General features: G+C 44.8%; 1 protein-coding gene across 1 annotated transcript in view; it reads right to left on the reverse strand.

Annotated features, from left to right (window-relative positions):
- Positions 1–12747, reverse strand: part of DOT1L (DOT1-like histone H3K79 methyltransferase) — a 66259-nt gene that overhangs the window by 21431 nt on the left and 32081 nt on the right. The window contains exons 11-19 of the mRNA XM_014957964.1: positions 10962–11068; positions 9960–10001; positions 8468–8551; positions 7542–7776; positions 6796–6909; positions 5586–5677; positions 2705–2806; positions 1979–2116; positions 792–917 (exon numbers count right to left, since the gene is read on the reverse strand). Coding sequence (XP_014813450.1) covers positions 792–917; positions 1979–2116; positions 2705–2806; positions 5586–5677; positions 6796–6909; positions 7542–7776; positions 8468–8551; positions 9960–10001; positions 10962–11068 — 1040 coding nt within the window. The remainder of the gene's footprint in view (positions 1–791; positions 918–1978; positions 2117–2704; positions 2807–5585; positions 5678–6795; positions 6910–7541; positions 7777–8467; positions 8552–9959; positions 10002–10961; positions 11069–12747) is intronic.

Genomic DNA, 12747 nt, shown 5'->3' on the forward strand with positions numbered 1-12747 from the left:
GGAAAAGCGGCACCGAAAAGCAGAACAACTGACCCAAGATTTGAGAAACACGTAGCTTCTCAGGAAAAGCGGCGCCCCGTTTCTGGGAACAAGGCAGAACAACTGACCCAAGATTTGAGAAACAAATTTTCAAGGTGCTGCTCTGAGCTTGAGGCCAAAAGGCACAGGTAAAGGGAAAGGCTCAGAGACTCCTAGAAAGCACCATTCAGATCTTGCAAGCCAACATCAAATATCTCCAACTTATACAGAGAGCATGGAGTAACTCAACACTGCCAGGCATTGAAGTCACTCCGTGCCGGAGGACCCAGGGGTAGGAGTAGCTCCAGTGCTGATCCCACAGGGAAAGAAAAGTTCCTCAGTCACAGGAGTTTAATCTCTTTTCACTGCAGCAAGTGACATTCTGTGGGAACCAACTCCTGACCCAAGACATCAGAGGGCACAGAAGACATTCTCATGAAGCCACATATTATGCAAACAAGCAGGACCTTTCTTTTCACCCAGTCATGCTTTTTAATTCTATTTCACGATAAACCATGATTCCTCCTTGCACACCGTTACCAAGGAATCAGGTCACAGCACTTATTTCCTTTAAAAGTTATCCACATCCTTATTCTTCAAGTTTACTAAAACCCCCTAATAAAAAGATTAGCCCCTGGGGGAGGAGAGTGGGAGAAGAAAAACGGTCCCTCAGCTTATCCTTTACCATCACATTGAGTCAAATCCCCTTAACTGGCCCATTGCCCAAGAGCTGCCCCAGGCTGGTGACTCCAGATTTGTTTCTCGCTCTCTACCTGCAGTTCCAAACAGTGCTTTTGTTTCTCAGAAATCTGATTCTTCAGCGCCTGCTTCTCTTTCAGCAGGTTCTCCAGTGACAACGTTGACCAGTCCAGCTTCAGCTCTTCACACCGTGCCTTCAGCTGCAAAGACACGGGACAGATGGAAAGACAACTTTAACCACTTTGTACCACCCGAGGTGTCAGCTGAAAGACACGCACATTTCAACTGGGTACGTGCAAGAAGCTTCTTAGCCCACTGAAAACTCCTCTCAGCTTAAGCCAAGTGCCACCCAAATGGTCCTGTGGTCACCACATAATGTGGAATGAGGTGGCCTGGTAAATAACGGTGACCAAGAGAAAGGACCACCTTCATTCCTCCTTCACAGAATGATACAGGGTTGGAAGGGACTTTCCTCCATACAGGGTTGGAAGGGACCTCTGGAGACCATCTCCTCCAACCCCCTGCCACCCAGAGCAGGTCCCACTGGAACATGTCCAGGTGGGGTTTGAATGTCTCCAGAGAAGGAGACTCCACCACCTCTCTGGGCAGCCTCTGCCAGGGCTCTGCCCCCCTCACAGGAAAGAAGTTCCTCCTCATGTTTAGATGGAACTTCTTATGTTCAAGTTTGTGCCCGTTTCCTCTTGTCCTGTCCTGGGATGACCTCCCTCCACCTGCTGGCCACACTCTTCCTGATGCCCCCCAGGAGACCACTGGCCTTCTTGGCCACAAGGGCCCATTGCTGGCTCATGGTCATCCTCTTGTCCACCAGGACTCCCAGGTCTTCTTCCTCAGAGCTGCTCTCCAGCAGGTCACCCCCAACCTGTCCTGGTGCAGGGGGTTATTCCTCCCCAGGAGCAGCACCCTACACTTGCCCTTGTTGAACTTCATCAGGTTCCTCTCTGCCCAACTCTCCAGCCTGTCCAGGTCTTGCTGGATGGTGGCACAGCTTCTGGTGTGTCAGCCAGCCCTCCCAGCTTTGTGTCATCAGCAAACTTGCTGAGGGTACACTCTGTCCCCTCATCCAGGTCATTGATGAATATATTGAACATCATTCTTGCCCATTACAGAGGAGCTACAGCAGCAGGACAATTCTTTCTTCATTAAGATACCTTGAGGACAGGGACTGCCCTTGGCTTGTGACCTGTCCTTCCTACACAAATGGGAGTGTCACCCCCTACTTGGACCCCAGGGCTGTACGCACCAGCTGTAAGCTCTGGTTCCTGAGTTCACTGTTGTCCTTCTCCAGCTGTTTTGTCTGTTCTTTCAGTTGCTGATTGTGAGCAGAGATTTCCTTCTGAGCCTGAATCAGGTCGTTGTACGTCAGAGCTTTAACTCCCAACTACAAGAAGAAGGGCGAAAAGGAAAGAGATCATTCCATGAGGTCTTGACCCCCTAATTCCAGATGTCTGTCACAGTCAAAATGACATTGAGGAGATCCACAGAACTCATGCAGCTCACAGGGGTCCCCCCCAGCACCCTCCCAGGCACTCTGTCATCGCTAGGGGATAACAGGGACAGAAGTGCCTCACTTGGAGCTGCCTTTCCAGCAATTCAGCTTTAAAACTGGCGTTTAGTTTCCTGCCAGCCAAAAGAACACTATTTTTATAGAGAGCCACTGTGTTTCATTCTGTGCTTCCCAACTTGCACCAGCAACACAGAGCCCAGCCAACCAGCAGGGGATGCTTCCTCCACTGAACCACCACTGGGTCCGTCCCTCCCCTCCCCTGGACCCAGAGTGGCACGCAACCATTTCAACAAGAAATTACAAAGCCTAACTAAAGAGTGATACAGATTCCACATTATTCAGCATGATCTGCTGCAAAACAGAGGCTGAAGACCTGAAGCTGCTCTGGTCTTACTCATTTTTATCAAAACCGTTCGCGTGCAGATGACTAATGAGCACCCACTTCCACCCCATCAGGGCTACCTCATCAAGTTTCTGCTGAAAAAGACGTTTGATTTCCTCTTTCTGTGCCTGGCAGTGGGTGAATAACTGCTGTGCTGTCCCCAGTAGCTGAGCATTCTTTTCCTGGAAGAGGGAAGAGTGAGAAAAGACACTTTTAGCACCAGCTGCAGCACGGTCCATCCCAGTAAGATGCTTACACCCAGTTGGAATCACAAGTTGGGAGTAAATCCCAGCTGGGAGGGGACATGTATGAACTAACCCAGCTCTGTCTCAGACTGCTGTGGGCCTGTATTTGTTAGTGTTCAACACTTGAAGTTAATTAAGCTGAAAAGAGCTTTTAAGTAATTTTTTATACTATATGGTAAAATATAATCAGGGTAGTCTTAAGAATTGGGTTTTATCCTCCTAGCACACTGCAAAGTAGTAATAATCACATCCTACGGAGCAGAAATGGAACTGGAAAAGATTATCTGTATGAAATCTGTTACTAAACTGGGAACAGACTCTAAATCTCCAGAGTCCCAATTCAGAGCTTTCCTACACAATGCTCATGGAAGACACGCAGTAAATGAAAATACACTGTGGGGGAGGTAGGAAGAAAGTCATAAATAAACCAAACCACTTGTACTTCTATTGCCAAAATTACTTCAGTGGCCACCCGACCCCTCCGCTCGCAGAATATTTCCTGCCCATAAGGTCCCTTAACGAGATACTTGCTCACTCATTGCACGGTCGTGCACTATGTGAGCAGCAAAGGCAAGGGCAGGACTGGCTAAAAAAAATCTCATTTATTCAGTTCCCAGTTGAAGGATGAGCACAGCAAGGGGAGCAGGCTCTGGAGATGACGCTTTTCTCCAACTTTTGCTGCTGAGGCCAAACAGGAATCGTGCAGGAACTGAGTCATCGCTCCAAAAAAGCAGAGGACAAGGGGAAAAAGCATCTTGATCTTCCAAGCAACCCATCTGTGAAGCGAGGCAGCAGCGTGAGAGCAAACACAGGCCCTGGCACACAGATTTTTGGGGCTCTCATGCCAAGGACCTGGGCAAACTCTTGGCTCCAGGGTTGCTGTCGGTGATGCTGAGAGACTCCTGCGTGGTCCCAGCATCACTCCCTCCTCTCAGCCAGCACCAGCCCTGCAGGAGCTGACAGCTCCATCTAAGGGCAATCCAGTGAACTGGCAGCCCACTGCACCTTGGTTATTTTAAAATCATATTACAGAAATGTTTTTCTTGTACTTGAAACACCTTCACGTAAGAGGGAGTTATTAAATAGAATATACAACAGCACCTCATCCGGCAAAGTTCTGCTTCTGTGAAGTTTAACTTGCCAGGCTCTCAGTGTAACACTCCATTAAAAAGCTATTTTCATACTGAATTCCTGATTTTAATGTCTGAAAGTACAGAACAGCTGTCAGACACCAACATGAAGTGATTATTTTTCCACTCTCTCAATTTATCCTTTCAGCGCTCAGCGCAATACTTGCACGCTATCATTTCTCATGCCATTTTCTAGGCATGGGAGATAAATTAACTTTATGCTGACTTTCCAGACAAGTCCAGAACAAGCAGAAAAACATGCTGCTTAAGGAAAAACGTTGAAAAGCCAAAGTGCTGTTTGACTGTGAAAACAAATGGAAACAAGCAGAGAAAAAAGGTTTGCACGAACAGCACATCAGCACGAACCAATTCTTAATATTGAAGTAGCTTCTCTCCTGGGGAAAAGGAGTTCCCATTATGGAAACTCCCAGTAAACGAGGCTACAGCTTCGTGCTGACACTTTCACAAAGGCTACAGCAAAGGAAAGCTTCCACGAGGGCTACCAAAAGCTGGACTTGGCCAGAAGTTGGATTGGATTATTGTTGGACTCTATGGGGAAAGCTTCTTCCATAGAAGTAGCAAGCCCAGTCTCTCTCATCAGGACTAATTTTTAAAGGAATTAAATTATTCATTAATTGAGGTAAAGCAACACAAGAAGAAAAGGTGTTTAGCCAGTAAATCTCCTCCCTCTGCTGGGGAGATGGCTCCATAGCAGAGAGAAACCCCTCTCTCCACAGCTGCAGGGATTTCTTAATCTTTCCATGTATTTCAACCCATAATTTGGTAAATTCACACTTTGTCCACCAGTGTAACCTTAACACATTAAAATTATCAATACTAAGGATGCTTCATTAAGTCCCTTAAGTCAGTAATGACAGTTTGGGTTTTTTTAATCCCATACTTCAATTTGTTAAAAGTTTAACGAGGAATCCTGGTGCCAGAGAACTCAATTCATTTAGACTTTCCTACAGTGGGAAAAGGAGTTAAAAATCAGAAAATTCATTTCTGAGGAATTATTATCTGTGTGTTTTTCAAGATAGCTATTCAAAGTTGCTAAAATCTTTAGCCACACTAAGCACAACTGAATTATCTAATAGCAGTTTGACCAGCAGCTTGCAGGGAGAACAGGAACATGTTTGGGCAATGATGCCACTGGAGGGGTTGTCTATCACCTCTGCTCCTGTCACCCACGAGACATTCAGAGAAGAAAAGCAGCTGCCAATCCCAAATGGGAGAAAACGACAGGGTTCCAGACACTGCGTCCTGCACAGGAGTGCACATTCATGCCAAAACAGAGCAAAAACACAGAAATACCAAATTAAAACTGGAGGGGGACCAGGGGGAAGGTGCATCTCTCCCAGTTTGCAGATGGGAAATTTAAGCACACAAAGACTGACCAAGTTGACAATAAAATCCCCAGGGACAGTCACTCAGCCCAAGCATCGCTCTGGTGGAGTCTTCACCATGGGCCTGGTGCAGCGCTGGTGGGAAGGGCACACGACTCCCATCTCCAGCACTTTCCCCCCACACCCAAAGTATCTGCTATCTGGACAATTTGTTTCAGAAGTGTTAAAAACGAGACCTACCTTTTCCTGCTCCAGTAACTGTTGCAGACTCGCTTTGTACTGAGGAGTTTTCATGTAAGCCATGAACTGCATGTACTGGATCTTAAAAGAGTCTGCAAAATAACCAAGGAGATGACACATTTCAAGTGACAGGATGTGCAATTCTCCTGTTTACCCCTTTTGCTCCCTTGACTCCTCTCCCCCTTTGCTCTCTCTTGTTTTGTGTTTAGACTGTAGGTCAGACCAAACCATTAAAGCCCAATTTAGAGCCCACTGAAAATCCATCTTCTGATGCAAGCGGAACTCTTGGATCCATTAGCTGCCTCTAATAGACACCCCAATGGAAGCCATGACAACGCCTTCAAACCGCAGAGGAGGATGATGGGTGCTAATGGTGTGTTTGCATGATGAAAGAGGAGCTGAACAGCTTTTAGTGCAACGTGAGTAGAAATAATAGGAGAGATGAGCTGTAACAGCCGAAAGGCAGCCCCGAGCTCAGAGCACTCATTCTCCCAGAGCCAGGAGACAGGGCTTGCTGTGCTCCTCCAACCTCCTCTCTCTTTCTCTAGAGTAAGAAATCAGTCACCACAGCAAGAGAGCAGGAGTTCAGGCCATCACAGGTGCCCTTGGTGTCCACATAGACAGGAACATTACTTCACATCCCCAGGTGATCTTCATTTGGCTCATGCCCAGTGCCAAAGGACAGAAACAGTTGGAGGGGGAGGAACGAGAAGACCCAAAAAACCACCCTCCAGGTTTTTTCCTTAAATCACCTCTTGTACGTGGAGCACATTTTCCAACCACACCACCTCTGTGACCTCAAAAACTCAGGCAACATCTCATTTACTTTACCCTAAGTTTTGCAGAGAAAATGAAGCGGTGTTCTTCAATACTCTATCATTTAAGAATGAGAGAATGGTTTCATTTAAAATAAAGTTATTTCTGACATTTAAAGTTATTTTGGATCCCTGCTAAACCCCAACTTATTTCCTTTTGTGCCAGACGAGAGCTGAAACAATGTCAAAAACCAAATGCAGACCAAGACATCAACCTCAGCAGCAAGAGAAGAGCCCTCCTGGTGACGCCAAGTGGAGTGGGGGAAGATGGGGGAGAAGCTGTCCCCCTTCTCCTGTTCAATATACAGCTTCCCAGAGTGGAAATTTGATTTACTGTATGTTCAGAAACCTCAGAATGGAGGTTGCCATGACAAAGTCAGTGACATTAGCCTTACCTAGCAGCTTCTGTAGTGCGGGTGGGGTGGGTGTCACCAGTAGCTGGTTGGATGAATGCCGTTGCACTTTAGGAGGTAGTTGGTAATATGGACTATGAGGTGACTTGTACGCATCTGAAGAGGGAAACAGAGATAACCTTTCAGATTTTTTCACCAAAAGAGAGGTCGGGCATTGGAACAGGCTGCCCAGGGAGGGGGGGGAGGCCCCATCCCTGGCTGTGTTTAAGGGCCGTTTAGATGCAGTGCTGAGGGACATGGTGTAGGGGAGGACTTTGTAGAGTAGGGGACATGGTTGGACTCGATGATCCCAAGGGTCTCTTCCAACCTGAATGATTCTATGATTCTATGATTATGAAATCAGTGTTTCTGGCAAGTACTTTGCCATTAAAAAGCACATCATTTACAACCCAAGATGCAAACTAGATCAACACACTGCAACTAATTGCTTGGAAGGACATCTACAGATTATCCTTGGACCCGCAACAGGGATAAGCAATTGGCCACAGCTTGGCTCCAGCTTCTGGCCAACTACCAACAGATTCAATCACCATCTCACCACCACATCTCACACTTGAGACATCCCCCATCTCAAGGTGGGTGATATGGTGGAAGGGAGAAGTCATGACACAAACCCACACTAAACCCAGCCATAAAGGAGGAATGACTCCAAGCGTTCAAAGCCTCAGAGACTCATCTACACTCTTGTGGCAGGGAAAGGCTTCTTCCACCACCAGTCCTGAGCTCACCCTGAGGAGAGGATGACGATGTCTGTGAAACAGTTTGCGCGTGCAGAAGTTCTAGTGCAGTTTGGTTCTTCTTGGTCTTGCGCTCTGTATTTGCAGTGTTCATTTTCTTGGGACGTCCTCGTTTCCTGCCTGCCATTTTCCTTCCTTTTTTACTCAGCTTCTTCTTCCGTGCTTTGGAGGGAGATGGCTTTTTAACAGAATTTGCCCCAGCCTTTTCTTCTTCAGCACCAGAATCCTAAGAGATTTTTAAAAGCCAAAAGCTCATTACTCATTTATACCTATCTATGCAGCATTCCTTTTAAGTAAGCATTAATAACTTTGTTTAATAACATTATGAAAGGAAACTGATGCACTGTAGTTAAATAAATTGCTAGAGAAGCAGACTTGCTTCATGTAGGAGTTGCCCCCAACACCCAAGGACTTGTGCTCATCTTCTGGACTTACTCATTAAAGAAAAGGAAATCTATAACTGTTGTCTAAGAAAAGCCGATCATTCACTCTATATTCTTCATGTCATTAAAAAGTCAAAGCACATTCAATACTTGATATTTTGGTGCAGGAACAGTCACTCATTGCTAAGAGCATTATGCAACGGCATGAGAAAGGAAATGAGTCTTTGCAGAAGAGACTCAGCACGCTCTGAACCCCACTGGGGAAAGCTGGTGCTGAATGTACGCCAGGGTGGACAACCAACTGCTCGAGTCACCCTCCGAAACCTTTTTTCCAGAATGAGTGATGCAGTTCCCAAGCACAGCTTTTAAGTCACTCCATCAGATTTTTGTCTACGGCACCAGTTACACCAGTTTGGGTGTTCAGAACCCACACAGAGGCTCCCCACGGAATCGGGCTTTTCCTGCCACAGGCTCTGAGCTCGTCCAGGGCTCCAGAGAAAACACATTCACTCTGTGAAAATGCAGGACGTTCACCTTGTTTTCTTGAACTTTCGTTGGAGTAGTTGTGTTGCTCTTGTTTTCTCTTTGTTGACGACGTCTAGCTGCCTCTTGTTCCTCCTGGATAAATGGGTTACAAAACTTAATTATTTGCTCACATTTTTATCACTTCTTAATACAGATCACTGTGTTTCCCAGCTTAGCCCTCAAGAAGAGCTGGGTGTGTACGCTCATCATACAAAACCTAATTAAAAAAAACACCTTTTGCTACCAGCAAGGGAAAAAACCCTGCCTCAGGCAACACTCAGGGGGACAAAGAAGATAAATGTAAGCCCCACTTTTGCCCTACACTAATGGGTTCCAAACAGGGAGCCATGGGGCAAAGGAGATTAAGCCCCAACCTCTTCCCTTATTCTGCCCCTCCCAATCCTACCCCCCAGATCACACGCTGGTGTTACAATTTGTGGTTTTGGTTTTTTTATGAAATATTAATATTTCAATAGCTACCCCTATATCCCAAACATTTCAGGTGTTGCTACATCGCTTTAAAAATCTTACATGACTTGAAAGCCATTTATCATCGTCTAATTCAATTTTAGTCAGTTCAGTAGAGACTAAAAAAAGCCAAAAGCAGCAACTTTTAAAGTTGATTTTCTACTAGGCAGTAAGGACAGGAAATTGCAAAAAGCTCACTCAAAGTCTTTCTTGTACCTTCTAGGTGAGGTTTAATTTGCATAAGAATTCTGGCAATTCCAACACCTCTTCAGTTTAAGCACGTCATCAACCAGAAATGGCAGCTTTAATACCCCACCAGCACCAGCAGGGAAGCTCCAAAGCACAGGGATGCCACTCTGCATTTTTGATTTTGACTCCAAGAAATCTTTTTTTCTCCTAAATTTGAATTCAGCAGTCTGAAATTCAGTCTCAAAGCCACCATTAATCTGTTTTCAACACTTACTGAGCAAGTCACTCTGAAGTGTAACATTCACCTGAAATTTAAATTAAGTGGCCTCTCTTAATTCTTTTACTGGGAATACCAGCCCCATCGGTTGTTTCAGATTAATCCAGCCCAGCACAGGCTCAGAAATCCTCCGGCATTTTAATTCCACATGTGATAGCACAGACTGCAGCAAGTGACAACACATTTCGTATCTCAAATAGCACGTCCCAAAAGGAACATCCCAGAGATCTCCTCAGCTTCATTTCCGCACAGCTGAACACCGGGACACATCCAAACCATCATTTCCTCCTTTAACTTCAGTTCTTTAATGAACTAATGGATCTTTACAGACCAAAACCACCTTGTGGCTGCCCCATTAATTCTCTATTTGAAAGCCCTTGAACACAACTGTGTTAGTTCTCCATGGCATGTGACGCTTCACTTCAATTAGCTCCACACCCACCTTCCTTGCTCATCAAGAAAATTCGATTTTCTATCAATTCTCTACATCTTTAACAAGTAACTAAACTCCTTGCAGTGGCTACTCCATTACTTTGAGTTTTCTACAGAAAATAACTGAAAACTTACCCTGAGTTTTGGATTTTTGAGACTAGAAAAATAGTTTTCAAGCTGAAAATAGAAGATAAGATAGTCATTTGCAAAGTCACGACGGATGAATACATAAGAACAAACTATTAGCTGAAGACAAATGCAGAACTGCAGCAATTCTGACTGGTTTTCTTCTGATAAGCTACATCAAGAAGCCAATTGCATTTATTCTTTTTAGCAGCACAGACACGATGTGTGGCCGGACATAATCCAAGCCTCAACAAGGTTTTATCATCTCACCACGGCCTCTCCTTGTTTTAAAGCTTTTTGTGTCATCTATCTCTGCTCAGCAGAAGGTTATTTTCAATGAAGCTGCTTCACTCCTGTACTCCACTACAACATTTATCTGCGCTCTAGCATATTCTTTAACAAAAGCAGACTTAGAAAAATAGTCTTGCTATGATACTGCAAAAAACCTCAGTGTGGGAATAAACTGTTTCTCCGCAAATGTTTACATTTCTACAGGGTTGTTGCTGTTTTCTTTAACTGAAAAACCCCAACAGTGAATGCCCCAGCATTGTTACGGAGCTTTGGCTGGTTCTACAGCAACTGAAGTTCAACTAAAACTGAGATTTACTGCTGGAGTAGGACAGAGTGAAAAGGTTTGTGCACCACAAAGCAAACTGAAGAATTAAAGACCCACAGGGTCTCTACTCAGTGGGGAAGCTGGAGCACGAGACCACCATTCTGTACAGTTGAATATTCTGGAGCACAAGAAGGAATTATATTGGTAAATCTATACACCTTAAACTAATTAGCAGACTACCTTAGCGCTGTCCCTAATTACCCCGTTAGCATGAGATGCGCTGAAGCAGCCAGAGGTGATGCCACGCAGGACCCTCTGCGTGTTCAGTGGGATGGAACAGGTCAGGGGAGAAGGCATCCCTTCTAATTAGGTATGCAAATGAATGTGAAAGCCATTCCCAAGAAGGAGGAGCATGGATTCCAGGGCAGGTGAAGCAGCCAGAGGTTTATACTCACTATGGTGCGGTCAATAGTATGCAGGTAGTAAGAAACTGGTTTCCCGGTCCATGACACAGACCCTTTCAGTGGTGACAGCTCCACAACTCTCATTATAGTGCCAATGTCTAAGGGGAAAAAGTCAGTTTAGGAACCACTCACTTCTACTCAGCTGAAACCAGCCCTGCAACAGGACAGGTTTATTCAAACCACACAGATACATGTGATATTCAGACAGCAACGACCTAGGAAAAAAACCCTGCAGTGAGTTTAAAAAGCAATTTCTGATTCTTTTGCTACATGAACCCTACAGAAAACTTAAGAAATTTGGAAGATCTACCTTTTCTCTCGTCAGACAGTCGTTCCAGAGTGAAATTAAGTGCTAGTGCATTTAACAAACACAACTTTCCTGTGTCTCAGAGACAATGTTTATGAGAAGCCCAGCGAGAACACATCTGTAGTAACAGCCAGGATTTAATTAGTAGAACCAGTTACAGAACGTCATTAGGGCCAACCCATGTAAACTGGAACTGCACTATATTTGGACTGGGGACAAACATGTTTTGTATTTGCTTTCTTGCCCGTATTTGTTTTGTTCCCTAGAATTAATAGGTATGGGATGTGTCTGAGCATTGCCATAACCACTGAATGCTGAGCGAGGCGCAGGACGGCAGAAGGAATTATGGCACACTTCTAATTAAATACAAAATTACCCAGAAGAGTCAAAAAAGCAAAGCTTAGGAATCAGCAACTTCAACCACTATTTTAACCACATTTTAATACTTGTTTTGGTTTGTCTCAACTCTTTCCACATTTCCATTTCTTTTTCCAGATGGAACTACTAAGGACAAAAATGGTATTGAGAAGAAAAAAAAAAAAAAAAGAGAAAGAAAAGGTTGCCCATTTTTTAAAGCTTTATCTTTTCCATGAGAGTTTTTAAATTATTTAACTGTTCATACCTTAGATCAAAACATTAGACAGACAGGCAAGCCATGGGACTCAGATCGTACTCAGGCACAAAAAGACCCCGCTGAATAAAAGAATTATGAAAAACCTCGCAGGGCAGCAGCAGAAGGCACAGAAATCTCTGCACGTGATGGCTCTCAGCCACATTTGATGCCACGAGCTCTCAGAGGGGGACGTGTCCCCAGAGGGCCCTTAGAACAGGCCATTGAGAGTGGAACAAGCCCTGGGCCCAGTACACCCCCAGCATCTCCATTTGATACCGGTATTTCCCGAGGACAGTATGGCCAAAGAATGGGATTAAGACCTAAAATCCATTCCCACAATTGTCCCTCCCTGTCTGTAACACACAAAGGTAATTTCTATTCTGCATCTTTTATCTGAATCCCTGGAAGAGCTTCCTGTTAGCAGAAGCTCTTACCTGTTCTTATGCTACGTGATCTCATTTCCCCAAATCCTAATTAGCGACCTCTATATATTTTTAAAATCAATATTCCCATTAAGCATTAAATAACAGTTGCTATATAAAGCTTCAGCGTTGTAGAAAACTACTCCCTGTGAGTACACTCTGGGGTGAAAGCTGAAATGGGATAAAGACCTGGCTCAAGGATAAGCAGAATCAGGGCTTTTATTAAGTGAAAAATCTAGTACACAGTGGCCCCTTTGCCTCCCCTCCATTTTTTTAATAACTGCAGTCTCCCAAACCTAGCAAAGAGAGATAACGAAATGGTCAGAAGCCAGGAAAGAAAAGGTTTGAGAGGCCAAAAAAATTTATTTACATAGGCAGGGCTCCTAATTGAAACTTTAGAAGTGCCTTCTTCTGTTTCACCTGGTCCTACAGGGC

Source organism: Calidris pugnax, unplaced genomic scaffold, assembly GCF_001431845.1.
Source record: "Calidris pugnax isolate Ruff unplaced genomic scaffold, ASM143184v1 scaffold255, whole genome shotgun sequence".
Lineage (NCBI taxonomy): Eukaryota > Metazoa > Chordata > Aves > Charadriiformes > Scolopacidae > Calidris > Calidris pugnax.